The sequence below is a fragment of the Balaenoptera acutorostrata genome, chromosome 11 (assembly GCF_949987535.1).
Source record: "Balaenoptera acutorostrata chromosome 11, mBalAcu1.1, whole genome shotgun sequence".
Lineage (NCBI taxonomy): Eukaryota > Metazoa > Chordata > Mammalia > Artiodactyla > Balaenopteridae > Balaenoptera > Balaenoptera acutorostrata.
The window spans coordinates 62,884,730-62,900,358 of NC_080074.1; the positions used below are offsets into that span (position 1 = coordinate 62,884,730).

General features: G+C 52.7%; 1 protein-coding gene across 1 annotated transcript; it reads left to right on the top strand.

The window, feature by feature from the left end:
• The first annotated feature begins 5,659 nt into the window (after positions 1-5,659).
• Positions 5,660-13,346, top strand: KRT78 (keratin 78). The gene is made up of 9 exons (XM_007179408.2): positions 5,660-6,025; positions 6,386-6,600; positions 7,654-7,714; positions 8,188-8,283; positions 9,113-9,277; positions 9,637-9,762; positions 12,106-12,326; positions 12,972-13,006; positions 13,087-13,346. Exons 1-9 carry the CDS (start codon positions 5,660-5,662, stop codon positions 13,344-13,346), a joined length of 1,545 nt encoding a protein of 514 aa, XP_007179470.2.
• Positions 13,347-15,629: the final 2,283 nt, after the last annotated feature.

Genomic DNA, 15,629 nt, shown 5'->3' on the forward strand with positions numbered 1-15,629 from the left:
TGTCCAGTTCCCCTCAAACAGGACAGGACACTAACCAACCCCTTCGTTGCCCTGCGAAAGCTAGGAAGACCCGCATGGGTGTGGGTAGCCCCGCCTCATCTTGTCCCAGATGACTTCTGTTCTTCTGGAATGTGCCCAAGATAAGCACTCCTGCTGCTGCTGCTTCAAAAAGATGGCCAGACCCACAAGACCTGTACATGCATCTACAGTGGAGACTCCAACACTTTATTGCACTTACTGGTTTTCAAATAGACTCCCCACTTCTCTCCCACTCCCCTTCCAGACTGCAGATACCTCGAAGGCAGGGACTTTCATTAAATTTTGTTTAACCTGCGCTGGCATGGTGTCTGGCACCTGGTAGTGCTTAATTAATGTTGATCATGGGTGAATGTTGAGGAATGAGTTTCACTTTTGGATCTGCTGTGTGACCTCGGGCAAGTCATTCTACCTCTCTGGGCTTCAGTTGGTTAAGGTGTCCTTCAATACTGACATTCCCAGGTCTCTGAGAGGAGCACAGTGAGGTGGTTAAGTGCAAAACCCTGGAGTCCAACCATCTCTGTTCAAATCCTGGCTCTGCCGCTTACTAGCTGTGTGGCCTTGGGAAGATTATTTGTTCCCTCTGTAAGGTGGTGATAATCATAGTACCTACTTCATAGGGTTGCTAGGATCAAACGCTTACCATATGTAAAGTTCTTAGATAAAAGTACAGGTGGGTAGATTCCCAAACAGCTGAGCATAGCATCCAAAGGACATACACTGGGAGGATGTAAAACTGCAGAGGAAGGGTTTCTAGTGGCATGCCACAAGGCTCTGTCCTTGTTTTCCTCCAAGGACAAGAGGAGGGTCCAGGTAAAAAGAGGAATCCCTCAGTATTATACCAACATGCCCACTTGCAACCCAGTGCACTCCTTCTCAGATCTTTTCTCCCATTCTGTGTTCATATGTGTATTCTCCACGGGACTATATATTCTTTCAGGATGGGGATGGCGCCTTATCCATCTTATGCCTCCTTCAGCCCACAGCAGGAGCTCAATAACACACACACACACACACACACACACATACACACACACTACCATGTTTGCTTGCTCCCAACCTTGTGGGGGAGTGAAATGGGGAGTGATCAGTGCTTTGGAGAACAGAATTGAGATTCACAAGGATATCCAGAGGTTAAAAGATGGAAGGAAATCAACAAGATGAGATTGAATGGGGAATCATTCATTTAAAAAGTTATTTACTGAGCACCTACTGTATGTCAGGCAGTGTTCTAAGTGCAGAGGTTACAGAAGTGAGCAAAAAGACCAAATCCCTACCTTCGTGGAAATGATATTCTAGTGCAGGAAGATTGACAAACAAAATGAGTAAGTGAAATATATGTTATGTTAGGAAGCGCTAAGTGCTAAATGGAAAGAGATAAAGCAGGGAGGGCGGTAAGAAGTGTCAGATGAAGGATGGCCTCAGTGTTGCACTTTTGGTTTAGGGCAACCAGAGAAGGTGACTTGTAGCTATACGGGGATCTGGGAAGGAGTATTCCAGGAAGAGGGAACAGCGAGTGCAAAGGCCCTGAGGCAGGAGTGTTCCTGGCATGTTCGAGAATAAATTAGGGGATAAACTAGATTAGGTCTCTTTCATGCCCTGTACTTTTCTCTCCTTATCATAATTGCAATTAAATACTTATCGAATTACCTGTTCTGTGTCTGTTTCTCTACTAGACTCTAAGCTTTCTTGGTGCAGGGACTGGGCCTTGTCCTCTGCTAAATTCCTAACTCTCAGCATAGGCCCAGGCACATAGAAAGTGCTCAATCATATCTTGTTGAGTCAATAAATAAATGTGAATAAATGGCTATTGGGTCAAAAAATCCACTTCACAAGCAGAACAGGCTTGAGGGCAATTAGAGAGAAAGAGATTGAGGGTTGTAGCTGTGGCCAGCGGTGAACTCAGGGTGGGGCAGTAAGAGAAGGGACTGCTGGGGAGCTGCAAGAAGCTGCACTGGCCGGGGCATTCTCGAAGGCAGGACTGGGGTGGGCAGGGATTGTAGAGCATGAGGTGTGGCTGAGCAGTAGTCCCCAACTTTTTGGCAGCAGGGACCGGTTTCATGGAGCACAATTTTTCCACGGATGGGGACAGGGGATGGTTTTGGGATGACTCAAGCGCATTACATTTATTGTGCACTTTATTTCTATTATTATTACATTGTAATATATAATGAAATAATTATACAACTCACCATAATGCAGAGTCAGTGGGAGCCCTGAGCTTGTTTTCCTGCAACTAGATGGTCCCATCTGGGGGTGATGGGAGACAGTGACACCCAGAGTGTGTTGCTTATATCCAGTTTACCCTGTAAGATGCAGCTTAATTGTCACTTGCCACTCACTGATGGGGTTTCGATATGAGTCTGCAAGCAATTGATTTATTATGGTCTCTGTGCAGTCAAACCTCTCTGCTAATGATGATCTGTATTTGCAGCCGCTCCCCAGCACTAGCGTCACCGCCTCAGCTCCACCTCAGAACATCAGGCATTAGATTCTCATAAGGAGTGTGCAACCTAGATCCCTCACATGTGCAGTTCACAGTAGGGTTCGTGCTCCTATGAGAATCTAATGCCGCTGCTGACCTGACAGGAGGCGGAGCTCAGGCGGTAATTCGAGCAATGGGACCGACTGTAAATACAGATGAAGCTTCACTTGCTTGCCCCACTGCTCATCTCCTGCTGGGGACAAGTAGCGGTTCATGGCCTGGTTCCTAACAGGTCATGGACCGCTACTGGTCCGTGGTCTGGGGGTTGGGGACCCCTGTGGTTGAGGATGGTTGACCTGGAGCAGAGGATTTAACCCAATAGATAAAACCCACTAGAACCTTTGCATGCTGGGTTTAATGTTAAGTTCATGATTCGAGCCATTTGTACTTTTGCTGCTGCATGACTGGGATCCCTTTGTGTACCTTTGTGGGTACCACTCAGCCTCTGAGGGGCCTAGCACTCAAATCTCCAAGCCATTTTTTCATTCTCTCCATCGTAGCATGATTTTTTTTAAATAGGGGAAAACATGTTTTACAGCAGTGTTTGAGAACTCATGGGTCTTCATGAAGGTCCCTGGGTGTAACTGTCATGGGTAAGAATTCATCTCTTAAACAAGTACTTTGGATGCCTAGTGTAAGCCAGGCCCTGAGCTCGATGGAGGGGTGGACGAGGCAGACATTGTGGAGTCGTGATCAAAGGTTTGTTTAGTGGGCTGCGCTGTGGGGCAGTGGTCTGGGCTGGGTGGGAGCCCTGGCTCCAGCCTGGTCAGCTGTGTAGGTGGCCTTGAGCAAGTCACTCAGACCACAGAGTGACAGGTCCAAGTAGGCTTCGCGGTCATCTGGTGCAATATCTTAGGTTACTCAAGACTGCACGGTCTTTGCACCCTGCACTACACCCTATGGGTCCTCAGAGCCCTTAAGTGTAAAACGAGGGCATTGGACCAGAGGACCTTGAAGCTCTCTGGCTCTAATATTCTATAATATTACAAACATGGAGAAGTTCCAGGGAGGTACATTAGGCCCCGTTCTAAGTGTGACCTCTGCCCTTCACCCTCAGTACCAGTGGGGAGGGGTGGTAGGGTCCAGCCCACAGAGATCTTTCTTAAGAATGTTTGTGGGAGGAAGGCACCCGGCCCTCCTTGCCTCTGCAAAGTGGTCCCCAGGGGGTAGGGTTTGGAGGTGGGTCCTCAGTGGGATTCAACCCATTTCCCAGATTCTCTTTCTAGACTCTGAGGCTGCTCTATGCTGCCTTCTCTCTCCTCTGTGTCCCTGAATCTCTGCTTGGATCGTTTTTCTCCTCTTCTCTTCCTCACCTGAGCCTTCAGTCCCTTGATCTCCTTTGTTTTCCCCACAGAAGGCCTGACCTCTTCTTCCTCTTGAGGTCATCTGTCATTCAGTTTCCTTCCGGGGTGCTATCTGCCAGATGGGGTTTCTAATCCTCTGGAGGGAGGGGAGACGCGCTCACCATTGTCTGGCCCTGGGGGTGGAACATCTATGGGATTGTTTGCATTGCTAGGACTGACTTCCTCATAGCACACCTCTTGAGTGTTTATTATGCTGAGTCTCTGTTTGTCCTGGCTTTGAGTTGCGTTATCAAAGGCCCAGTATCCCAGCTTCAGGATGCATCAGGCTCTAAGAAAGCGGGAGAGGCACAGGGAGATATAGCCCTCCCGCTTTGTAAAGAAGACATTTTGGACATTTCTAAAAATCAGAGATGCCAGCCCTCCTTGCCAGCGGTGGGAGGGCAGCAGTGGAGGCGGCTGGATGCTTCCCATCACGGGTCCTCCACCGGACCGGGCGGGAGGCTTGCTGAATGATGAACCCTGGGGCTCCTCCAATTAGCAGACTCTCAGGGCAGAGATGGAATCTATCCTGCAGGGAGCCTCAAACTCCTGTTTTTGCTCCCGGTCCCCGGGGAAGGTGTGTTTCTTTCTTTCTTTTTTTTTTTTAAGGATTTTCTTTTTAATTAATTAATTTATTTATTTTTGTCTGTATTGGGTCTTCGGTTCGTGCGAGGGCTTTCTCCAGTTGCGGCAAGCGGGGGCCACTCTTCATCGCGGTGCGGGGACCGCTCTTCATCGCGGTGCGCGGGCCTTTCTCCATCGCGGCCCCTCCCGTTGCGGGGCACAGGCTCCAGACGCGCAGGCTCAGCAATTGTGGCTCATGGGCCCAGCTGCTCCGTGGCATGTGGGATCTTCCCAGACCAGGGCTCGAACCCGTGTCCCCTGCATTAGCAGGCAGATTCTCAACCACTGCGCCACCAGGGAAGCCCCGGAAGGTGTGTTTCTAAATGTACATTTTATTTCAGAGCCTGGGATCCTCTGATGTGTAACTTGACAGACACAGTGCTGGACCCAAGTGGATGTGCCTAGAGCTGTGTGTTTGTGGAAGGGACACAGGCTGGGCTTAGAAATGCTCCATTCACCGCCACCCCCGGTGGAGATGCCTGGTTTGAGCGGGGTGGCGCCTCACGGATGATTGCTGGGTTGGGCAAGAGGAGGGAGTTGGGTACCCTGTTTTTCTGTTTCATTTCCAAATCCTGCAGTGTCTTTTAGCTAACGATGACAATAACACCTCTATTAACCTCCTGGGTTCTCCTGTGCTGCAAAGTGCCTTCCTCCTCCTACTCTCGTATGTAGATCCTCCCTCGAGAAGCTGCACTCCTCTGTCCAACCTCTGCAGGGCACTCAAGGGCTCCATCTGAACCCCCTCCATCTTCTTTTCCCTTTGAATGTGCCTCCCTTCTTCCCCATCTCCTCCTCCAGGAAGCCTTCCTTGAATGACCCTCAGGAAGTTTGCTCAAGGCCATCTCTCCCCATCCCCCAGCACTGAAGTCCAGGTCTCTGGCTACTTCCTGGTCTTCAGAACGTGCCCATCCCTCCTATAGTCTGGGAGTTCTGAGGGCAGGCTCTGGGTCTCTTCCTTGGGCTCTGCACTTGCCAGGCACCTATTCCCCAGGCATGTCAGAAGAGGTCAGCTGGAGTCAGTGGCAGACACACTCAGGCCAAGAGCATCTTGCTCTCCAAGGCCCAGCCCCGGTACGGGAGGAGATAAAAGTCTTGTGCCGGGGCCACAGGGCAGGAACACACACACCTTGACGATCCTCTGTCTGTAGCTGTGAGACCTTCAGTCTCTGCCATGTCTCTCTCTCCCTGCCGGGCCCAGAGGGGCTTCAGTGCTCGCTCAGCCTGTTCTGCTCGCTCGGGGGGCCGAGGCAGGGTCAACGTCAGCAGCAGGAGCCTCAGTTCCTTTGTGGGGTGCCAAGGAGGCTCTCGTGGGAGGGCCTGGGGTTCAAGGGGAAGGCTAGGGGTGCGGTATGGGGAGGGGATTGGTGGGCCTGGGCTTTCCCCGTGCCCTCCGGGAGACATCCAGGAAGTGGCCATCAACTGGAATCTGCTGACCCCACTGAAGATTGAGATCGACCCCCAGTTCCAGGTGGTTCAGACTCAGGAGACCCAACAGATCAGAACCCTCAACAACCAGTTTGCTTCTTTCATTGACAAGGTGAGGGTCAGCTCAGCTAAGCCCCTGTCTCTGTGCCTCCCTCGAGGAACTGTTCTCGATGGACTTGGGAATGGGGAAGTCTGGTCTCCTACTAGTTTTCTAATCACTTCTGCAGCAAGGAAGTCCCTCCTGTGGTCTAACTGGAGTCTCTCTGGTTATGCTGAGGCTCTGTTTAATTAGTGTTTTGAAATTCCTTTTATAAAAATGTCATTATAATTCATTTAGTGTGTTGGAAAATACTTATCAAAGGCCTAAAAGGCTCCGGGCTGGCTAGAGGGTTGCTCAGGCTTTATTTCCCAGAGGCTGTACCCAGGGAGTCTGGCAGGAGCTTGCCTCAGGGACCCGCTGTTTGTGCTGTAGGTGCGGTTCCTGGAGCAGCAGAACAAGGTCCTGGAGACCAAGTGGGACTTGCTGCAGCAGCAGGAGTTGAGTGACAGTCCCCAGGCCCTGCATTCTTTCTTCGAGGCCTATCTGGTCCAGCTCAGGAAGCAGCTGGAGCAGCTGCAGAGAGAACGAGGGTCTCTGGACGCCGAGCTGAAGTCCTGCCAGGACCAGCAGGAGGAGTATAAAACCAAGTAGGCAAAATGCAGCATCCCCGTGGGCCCTGGATGGGGACTGGGAGGGCTTGAATCAGGCTGTCAGCCAGAGGGTATCCCACTGCTGAGCTCCCAGGGTCACATGACCAGCCTCCCCTCTAGCCCCTCTGCATCCCCATTCCCTCTGATTCTCAGGGGGCCCCACCTGCTGCAAGTAAGTGGTCCCACAGCCCCTGATACCCAGGACTGGAGAGCATCGATTCTAGCAGGCCCCAGTTACGAGGGCCACGTTTCTGGTCAAGGCTGGGAGGGGCTTATTAAACAATGCCTATGTGGGTTTTTTTCTTGAGAAATTCCTGTTGAACAGGCTGTGGGTTAAAGTGACTCAGACATTCTCTGGTCTCAGAGGTGGAAGAGAATTCATTAGTGGGACCACCCCCAGGCCTGTGGCATGATTCACAGGTAGGCTGTGGTTCTGGGTTCCCCACCAGGTCACCTGGTGGTATGGAGAGAGCCCTGGACCAACAGGAGGCTTGGGTTTGGTGACTGTAAACAAGGAATAGCTGTGTGGCCTTGGGCAAGGCATCTTACATTTCCCAGCCTCAGTTTCCATATCTGTAGACTGGGAAAATGCCATTTGCCTTTCTTACCTTCCAGAACCATTGGGAGGATTGCTCCAGGACCCAGGTGGAAGGTCCTGGAAAGATTGGGGCCAGGAGACCTGTGTTTTAGATCTGCTTGGGCCACCTAATTATCTAGGGCTTGGGCACATCTTGTAATCTCTCTGATAAAATCCAAAATGCCTGCTTCAGATGATGATTGTGAGTGGTAAGTAAGAAGAGTGTTTGAATGTGCCTTATAAACATGAAGCAAAGTCGCCTGATGTCACAAGTGGACCTGGGCTGAAAGAGTGAAGAGGGACATAAGACATGACAAAACTTCCTGATGGAAGAGTAGAGAAGCAGGCTGGTGGTGTGTCCTGCTTTGGAGCATCTAAAGCAGAGTGGCCTTTCCAGGGAGGCTGTACTTGGAGAGGGGCCTGGGCTCTGATGCCAGCACTCCAGGCAGCGTCTTTCTGTGCTTACTTGGCAGGTATGAGCGGGAGGCCCACAAGTGCGCCACACTGGAGAAAGACTTCGTGGTCCTCAAAAAGGTGAGGGTGGGGTCAGCTGCTCTACCCGAACCCCGAGCATCCACTGGGCACAGAGCCCAGTCCTGGGCTGGGAGGGCAGGGGGTGGGAGATCCTCACGCACGACAGGCTGTCACACTGCTTATAGGGACCCTCTGAGGAAATGGGACGTCTGTGTAGACACAGGGGGACCCCAGGACAAGATCTGACTGCGGGACTATGTGATGAGCTCTGGGTGTCACTGTGGGAGAGGGTGGGGAGGGAGTGGAAGAAACAGAACTGGTTGGGATGAATCAGGGAAGGCTTCCTGAAGGTGGTGTGGGTCAGTGTCAGGCAAAAGAGAGAGCAGGGCAGGGCGGGGATGGGGGAGGAAGGAATGGGAGCTGGAGATGGCCATGGGGTGGGTGTTGGGCAGTGTGTGAACAGAACTCCTGGGTCAGAGTGGGACCCCCAAAGAGGGAGTGGGGGTATATGGCTTTTATCTTCCTGTCCCCAGGATGTGGATGGGGTTCTCTCGAGCAAGATGGAGTTGGAAGGCATGGTGGAGGCTCTGAAAGAGTACATCTGCTTCTTGAGGCATCTGTATGAAGAAGTGAGGATCACTAAGGGCAGAAGTGATGGTCTGCCAGGGGCAGGTGGGCGGGAGGGAAGGGGACAGGTGGGTAGGCTCCTGTGGCAATAGTGGGAGTGGCTGGGAGGTGAAGCCTGGTTAGAGTGAATTAGATGCAAGTCATTCAGTCCTTTGATAAACAATTACTGAGAATTTACCATGTGAATTGCTAGGTATTGGGGATACACCAGTGAACAACCAGATAAAAATCACGAAGCTTGCTTTCTATTGGGAGACAGACAATAAACACTAGACCTAGTAAATAAATAAATTACCAAGTATGTTAGAAAGTGACAAATACTATAGGAAAAAGGAAAATTAGAACAGGGAAAGGACTGGGAATGTGGCAGGGGGGTAGGGCAGGTGGCAATTTCAAATAGGGAGGTTGGGATGGCCTTATTTAGAAGACAAAATCTGAGCCAAGATCTGAAGGAAGTGAGGAAGACAGACACACAGTGGGGAATCTGGGATTCCAGGCAGAGGGTGCTGGTGTCTTTGAGGAAATGCAAGGAGGCCGCTGTGACTGGAGCAATGGGAACGAGAGAGGGGATGTGATAGGAGGTCAGGGGAGTGATGGGGACCAGGTGATTTCAGACCCTGCTGGACACGTTCCTTTAATGTCCACGAGTCGTTGGACAGCCCTCAATTCCAGATAAGGACACAGCCCCGCAGAGGGCAGGGTGTGCTCATTGCCACCCGGCGCGAAGGAGGGCTGCCTCCGAAGGAAGAGGGCACTCTGCCCACCTGCCCGGGGCTCCAAGGGGAAAGGGAGCCGGGGGGCCAACGGACACTGAGTCAGTCTTCCCCACAGGGGCTGGGCCAGCTGCAGACCCAGGCCAGAGACATGTCTGTGGTGTTGTCCATGGAAAACAACCGCCGCCTGGACTGCAGAGACCTCATCGCTGAGGTCTGTGCCCGGTACGAGGAGATCGCCCGGACCAGCAAAGCCGAGGCCGAGATGCTGTACCAGACCAAGGTGCCAGGACCGGGGGACAAGCACCATGCTGGAAAAGGCTGGGTCTCCCTGCCTGCCCCCCCAGGGTGGTCGTCCACCTCGGTCCCGTTGGGCAGTTCTGATAACCTCTCTGAAGCACCAGGGCTGGGTGGGCACCATGTTTCCCCTCTCCAGGAGGGATGCAATGCAGGGAAACTGTGGGAGATGAGCCCAGACTCCCGCAACCACAGCCCACCGTGTCCTGGTTTTCCAAGTATTTTAACCCACAGCCCAGATGAGGACGTGAGGAGGCAGAGAACCGGGGCCATGGTGTTCCTCATGGTCTTGGGGTCAAAGGTGAGGGTCCTCTCCACTGACGGCGTCACCCCATCCCCCATCAGTACCGGGAGCTTCAGGTGTCTGCCCAGCTTCATGAGGACCAAATGAAGGGGACCAAAGTCCAGATCACTCAGCTGCAGCAGGTGATTCAGAAGCTGCAGAGTCAGACAGAGAACCTCAAAAAGCAGGTGAGGGTACCGGAGCCCCCAAGCCCTCTGTCTTACCACCTTTGTGCCAGGGTCACTGCTGGGTTTGTGTGAAACTTTGATAACTGGCTGGAGGTTTGGCTAATTTGGGGTGGAGAGAACTTCAACCCCCATTTCAGAGGCATTCAGCTCTCCTCCAGGGAATTCTAGCTGCATGGGCTCTGCACTGCCCACCCTGGCCCCAGCCCTCACGCTGCATTCCGTGTCTACATGCACATCTTGCTTTCAGCTCCTTGGGGAGAGGGTTAATTCATCTCTTTTCTTATCTCTTCTTTTGATGCTTACTCGTGAAGCCCAGTAAGGACTCTAAGGCCACACGCTGAATTTCCTGGTGCCGTGTTAGGGAGGGAGAGAACCAGGATCTCAGGGAGGGGGGACATGGGCAGGATGGTGGGGCGCCGAGGCCCCCTTAGGGTCAGGTAATGCTGTTGGTGTGAGGAGCCGGGAGAGGTGGAGGGAGAGGATGGCAAGGGCCGGGAGGTGGTTTCCTGCTCCTCCTGGAGGCCTTACTTCTATATGTGAGGATTACAGATTCTTAAGTTTTCAAGTGTCTTTGCCCTCACTTTCCCGAAGCCCAAAGCATCGTTTTTTTGGGGATCAACAGAGGGTTGAGAGCTGAGACCACAGAGTCTGGCGGTTTCCTCAAGCACTTCAGCCTGACTCCCAGGCCATGGGTGGCCTGTCCACATGCAAGCAGGGTCTGTGCTTCTTGGAGCACACAGACCATTGAAAGGCCAGACTCAGTCTCCAGCCATCCTGACCTGCTCTCCTTCAGAGTGTGAGGAAGGAGCCGAGATGAGGGTGACCAGGTCCTATTACTCAATTTGCTGCCACGGTGTTTTGCCCATAAATTTGGACTTTTTACTCTGGAAGCTTTGGGGTTCTCTGGGGTGTCTGATAAGATGCAGATTCCTGGGCTTCCCACCAGAGAGAGGGAATCTGAGTCTCTAAAGGTGGAGCCAAGAAACCTGCTTTCTCAACTAAGTTCACCCAGGTGACAATGAAGTGCGTGGAGTCTCAGAGACCAGTGGCCAGCACTTAGGAGAGTCACTATGTCCCCATGTCTGGGAAACACAGTCCCCCCCTGCATAGCAAGGTGCCTTCCCTGGGAGAATCCTTCTTGGGGTCACAGCCCCCTCTCACTCCTCCTTTTCATGCACAAGCCTGATGAACTGAGGCTACAGTAAGAGTGGTAGACTGGACCTCAGCTGTTCTGGGTTAGGGTCTCAGCTCCGCCACTCACCTCCTTTCCGAGCCTCAGTTTCTTCACCTGTAGAATGGAGACCATGTTCCTCATCCATGGGGTGCTTTGTGGTAAGTGAAAGAGAGCCTTTAGGGAATGCCTTCTTTCCTGAACCGAACGTGAGGGAAAATCAACTAGATGGCTGATTGGACCGGGATGCTGTCCTTCCTCTAGGAGTTTTCTGTCGGATTGGAGAGGTGAGCACAGAGAATATTTTTCAGACCCCAAACTGAGGCCCATGAGACTCTGACAACATCGGGAGAAAGTATTTGAAATGGGGCTGTTCCAAAAGCCTCAAGGACACGTGGCCCTCAAGATGAGACTTGTAGATAATGACCCGTACAGGACAGGAAGAGCTTTAAGTACCCTAGGAGAGAGAAAGTACTGCAGGGAAGGTGCTGAGGGTCGACAGGGTGGGAAGAAATAGGGGAAGATCATGGGAGAAAGTGGAGAAGGAGCTGGATTCATTTCCTGTGGCTGCCATACAAAGTATCACAAACTTGGCGGCTTGAGAGAGCAGAAATCTATTCTGTCAGTTCTGGAGGTTAGAAGTCTGAACTCAGGTGCCGGCAGCCGCACTCACTCTGAAGGAGCTGGGGGAATCCTTCCTCACCTCTTCCTGGCCTCTGGTGGCTCTGGAAGTTCCTTGGCATTCCTCGTCTGGTGGTGCATCACTCCCATTTCTGCCTCCATCTTCACACGGCGTCATCTCAGTGTCTGTCTCATCTTTTTCTTGGACACCAGTTACTGGATATAGGGCTCACCCTAAATACAGTGTGATAGCATCTTGAGATCCTTAACTAATTACATCTGCAAAGACCCTATCTCCAAATAAGATTATTTTCTGAAGTTCTTGATGGACCTGACGTTTTTGAGACGCTACTTAACCCACTCTGGGAGTTAAAGAAGCAGAAGAGGCAATACTGTCTTTTAGAATGAGAAGAGCTGGCCATGGCCAGGAATAATTTTGAGCTCATGAGATTATGGTCCATCTCAGCCTTTAACTTATATCCACAGTAGGTGCTTTGGGAGTCTGTGTCGGGCTTACAGCCACTTCCTCCCTTATTTCTACCCCTCTCTAGAATGCCAACCTGCAGGCTGCCATCGCCCATGCCGAGCATCGTGGGGAGCTGGCCCTCAAGGATGCTCAGGCCAAGCTGGCCGAGCTGGAGGCCGCTCTGAGAACCTCCAAGCAGGACATGGCGCGGCAGCTGCGCGAATACCAGGAGCTGATGAGCTCGAAGCTCTCCTTGGATGTGGAGATTGCCACCTACTGCAGGCTGCTGGAGGGCGAGGAGTGCAGGTGGGGCTGGTCAGAGGGCCCTGAGGATGTGTGACGGAGGTGGGGGTGGGCAGATGCAAGGCCAAAACAGGATGCTGAGAGATTTCTTTCTTTCTTTTTTTAAAAAATAAATTTATTTATTTATTTTTGGCTGCGTTGGGTCTTCGTTGCTGTGTGCGGGCTTTCTCTAGTTGTGGCGAGCGGGGGCTACTCTTTGTTGCTGTGCGCGGGCTTCTCATTGCGGTGGCTTCTCTTGTTGCGGAGCACGGGCTCTAGGCGCGTGGGCTTCAGTAGTTGTGGCATGTGGGCTCAGAAGTTGTGGCTCGCGGGCTCTAGAGTGCAGGCTCAGTAGTTGTGGCGCGCGGACTTAGTTGCTCCACGGCATGTGGGATCTTGCCAGACTAGGGCTCGAACCTGTGTCCCCGGCATTGGCAAGCAGATTCTCAACCACTGCACCACCAGGGAAGTCCCTAGGATGCTGAGAGATTTTTTGACACTCTGAGCCACCGAGGGCCACCCATTCTGCTGGGAGGGATTTAAAATTGGGGGCTGGGGATTTTACCTGCTCAGAGCATGGTGAGCTGCTCTAAGAGGCTTAAAAGCACCTGGGGACATATTTTCTGCAGCCCTTCTTAGCATTTCTTCCTCTTGTCCTTTTTCCCCCAGGATGTCTGGGGAGTGTGCCAGTCAGGTCACTATCTGTGAGTATCAGGGGACTTTGGAAAAGGGGCCCCCTGGGGAATCGAGGACTCTGCTGTGACCCTGGTGCCTTTCTTGGCAGCCGTTGGGGAAGGCAGCACCATCGTGTCTGCAGGAGCAGGTGGTGGCCTGGTGGGCACTTGTGGACTCGGAGGCGGGAATGGCAGCTTTGGGTCCGGCTGCTCCAGCATTGTGACCGGTGACTCCAACGTCATCCTGGGCTCTGGGCAGGGCCCCTTTCTGGGCTCTTGCGCTGTGTCCGGCTCTGGCTCCAGCTCCACCTGCCACACCATCCTGAAAAAGACGGTCGAGTCAAGTCTGAAGACGTCCATCACATACTGAGTGACCCGGAGGCCATTTGCTCCTCCCGCCCTCCCGCCTTCCTGAGCCCTCTCAGCTCTTCTCCCACTCTTATCACTCCCATCCCTGCATGGCCAGCTCTGTGTCCACTGCCCACAGCCCGAGCCAGCCCACAGGGGACTCTGCAGAGGTCAGTCGGGTCCTGCCTGCTGTTCTGAATGCTTGCCCAGTCTGGCCTTGTTCCGCGTACTGATTTGCATCTCATTTGTCTGCCACCCACACTAACCAAGGAGCACAGCGCCAAGCCTCCAGCCGGCCAGGCTTGTCCTCTCCTCTCTCCACAGCCTTCGACCGAGCTAGGAAAACTCCTGGTTGGGCTTGGCCAGACTGCATCCGCATCCCAAGGGAGAGGCCTGAGGCCCACTGACCAGAGCCTGAGGGCTGGAACCAAGGGACACCATTCTTGCCCTCTTCACCAGCCTCTGGGCCTCCATTTCTGTATTTCTGTCCATTTATTTCCTGTGAAATAAAGCAGCACCCAGTTCTCCTGGTAGTGGGTCTTCCTTTCTCTCTCCCTCCCCCTTCCCCACTCCCTCCCTCCCCCTCCCCCACTCCCTCCCTCCCATAAATTTTATTCAGTGCCAGGACTAGGGCTACTCTGGCAAACAAGATCAGACCCATTGTGCCCTCCTAATGTGTCTCTCTCACTCCTTCTGTTCCTGGTGTCTCCGGCATAACCTCTCCCATTCATGAGAGCCAGACCTTCCTTCTTGGAGCCCTTGGTTTCCAGGGCCAGAGGATGGCCTTCGACAGCTAATTCAGATACCCTGGGTTGGGAGATGGGGATTTGTGCTGAGGTCCTCTGTGTTCTCTCCCTTCTTCCAGTCCCCTCCCAGTGATGCGCTGGCTCCAGCTCTTGTCACCTCACCCCCATCTCTCACCTCTGAGCTTTAACCTGGCCCTTCTCCTGGGCAGGTTAATAATTCAGCAATGAGGCTAAGCCATAGCCTTAAATATGTGTTGAAAGGGCATTTAGAGGATAGGCTGCAGGACAGAGATGAAGGTTCCTTTTGGCAATGTGCAGCTTCTCCGCCACTCCTTCCAGCAATTCAGCTCTGCCCCAGGATTGCACAGCTCACCCAGCAAAACAAAAGCTATGCAGCTACCCAGCTCACTCTCCTCAGGAGGCAACTTATGGAATATTTATGGTTGTTTGGGTAGGTCCTGTGGACATCTCACTCCTCACCCCAATCAGCTAATCAAGGGATTCTTTCCGACCCTCCACTATGCTCCCTGGGATGCCCTCCATCTCCTCCATCCCCACTGATGTTTTAGTATCTCTTGTATCTTGCTCCCTGCTTAACTGCCTACAATAGGCTCTACTCCTGATCCAGGACAGCCCCATTCATCCCTGTTCCTCCTTCTTCCCAAGTCTGCACCAGTTTTCCTCCCCCCCTGGAAACCTTCCCCAATTCTCCATGTCAGAATGCACGAGACCCTTCTTGTCCCTGGCACAGCCTGGCTGCACCCGTTGCTGTTCTTGGCTCCGTTTCTGTCTGGTTCTGGTCTGGAACGCAGCTTTCCTATTAGCCTGGGACCTCTGGGCAGGCTCTTCTCCTGCACCCTGGATGGGGATCAGCAGCTCAGCTTGTGCCTGGGGGCTTGATGGGTACTTGGGACTGGAACTACACCCCATCCCTCCTGCCCCTTGGCGCTCATTCTATCTCTGGGCCTGTCTGAACATGACCCTGGAAACATCTCCTTCCCTCTTCTGCAGGAAGCTCTGCAGGAAGCTGGGAGTGTGGGCATCAGGGCCAAGTGCTAAGAGGGCGGGAGGGTCACCTTCTCATCCTCCAGCAGCCCATCAGCTCCTGCACTGCTCCTTCCCTCTTCCCTGTCTCCACCTGGTCAACTCCCAGCTCCATGGCCTGAGCTGCAGGAGGTCACGCCATTGCCCTCTGCTTTATGGGGAGGCCAGCCCTTTCCTCAGACCCACAGTTCTCTCCATCAAAAGTATCCAAGAAGGAGCTTTTCAGCCTTTGCCTTCTATGAGGGAGACATGAGTGGGTAAGCACATGGCCCTGGAGCTAGAATTCCTGGGCTTGAATCCTGGCTCTGCTATTTACTGGTGGTGTGACTTTGACCAAGTACTTGACCTCTCTGTGCCGCAGTTTCCTCACCTGTGAAAAGACTTTAGTAATAATAATACTTACCTCACGGGGCTGTGTGGGGATGGGACCATTCAGGGTCCCAGAAGGAAACCAATTTACCCAAGATAGTTCAACTAAATGGACTTTAATGAAAGGATTCCTTACAGAGGTGTGG

Excerpts from the sequence above, each read along its gene's own strand:
- KRT78 (XM_007179408.2), top strand. The coding sequence starts at position 5,660 with ATGTCTCTCTCTCCCTGCCGGGCCCAGAGGGGCTTCAGTGCTCGCTCA. Across the intron at positions 9,763-12,105 it reads CAGAGAACCTCAAAAAGCAG|AATGCCAACCTGCAGGCTGC; the intron begins GTGAGGGTACCG and ends ACCCCTCTCTAG. Across the intron at positions 13,007-13,086 it reads TGCCAGTCAGGTCACTATCT|CCGTTGGGGAAGGCAGCACC; the intron begins GTGAGTATCAGG and ends CTTTCTTGGCAG.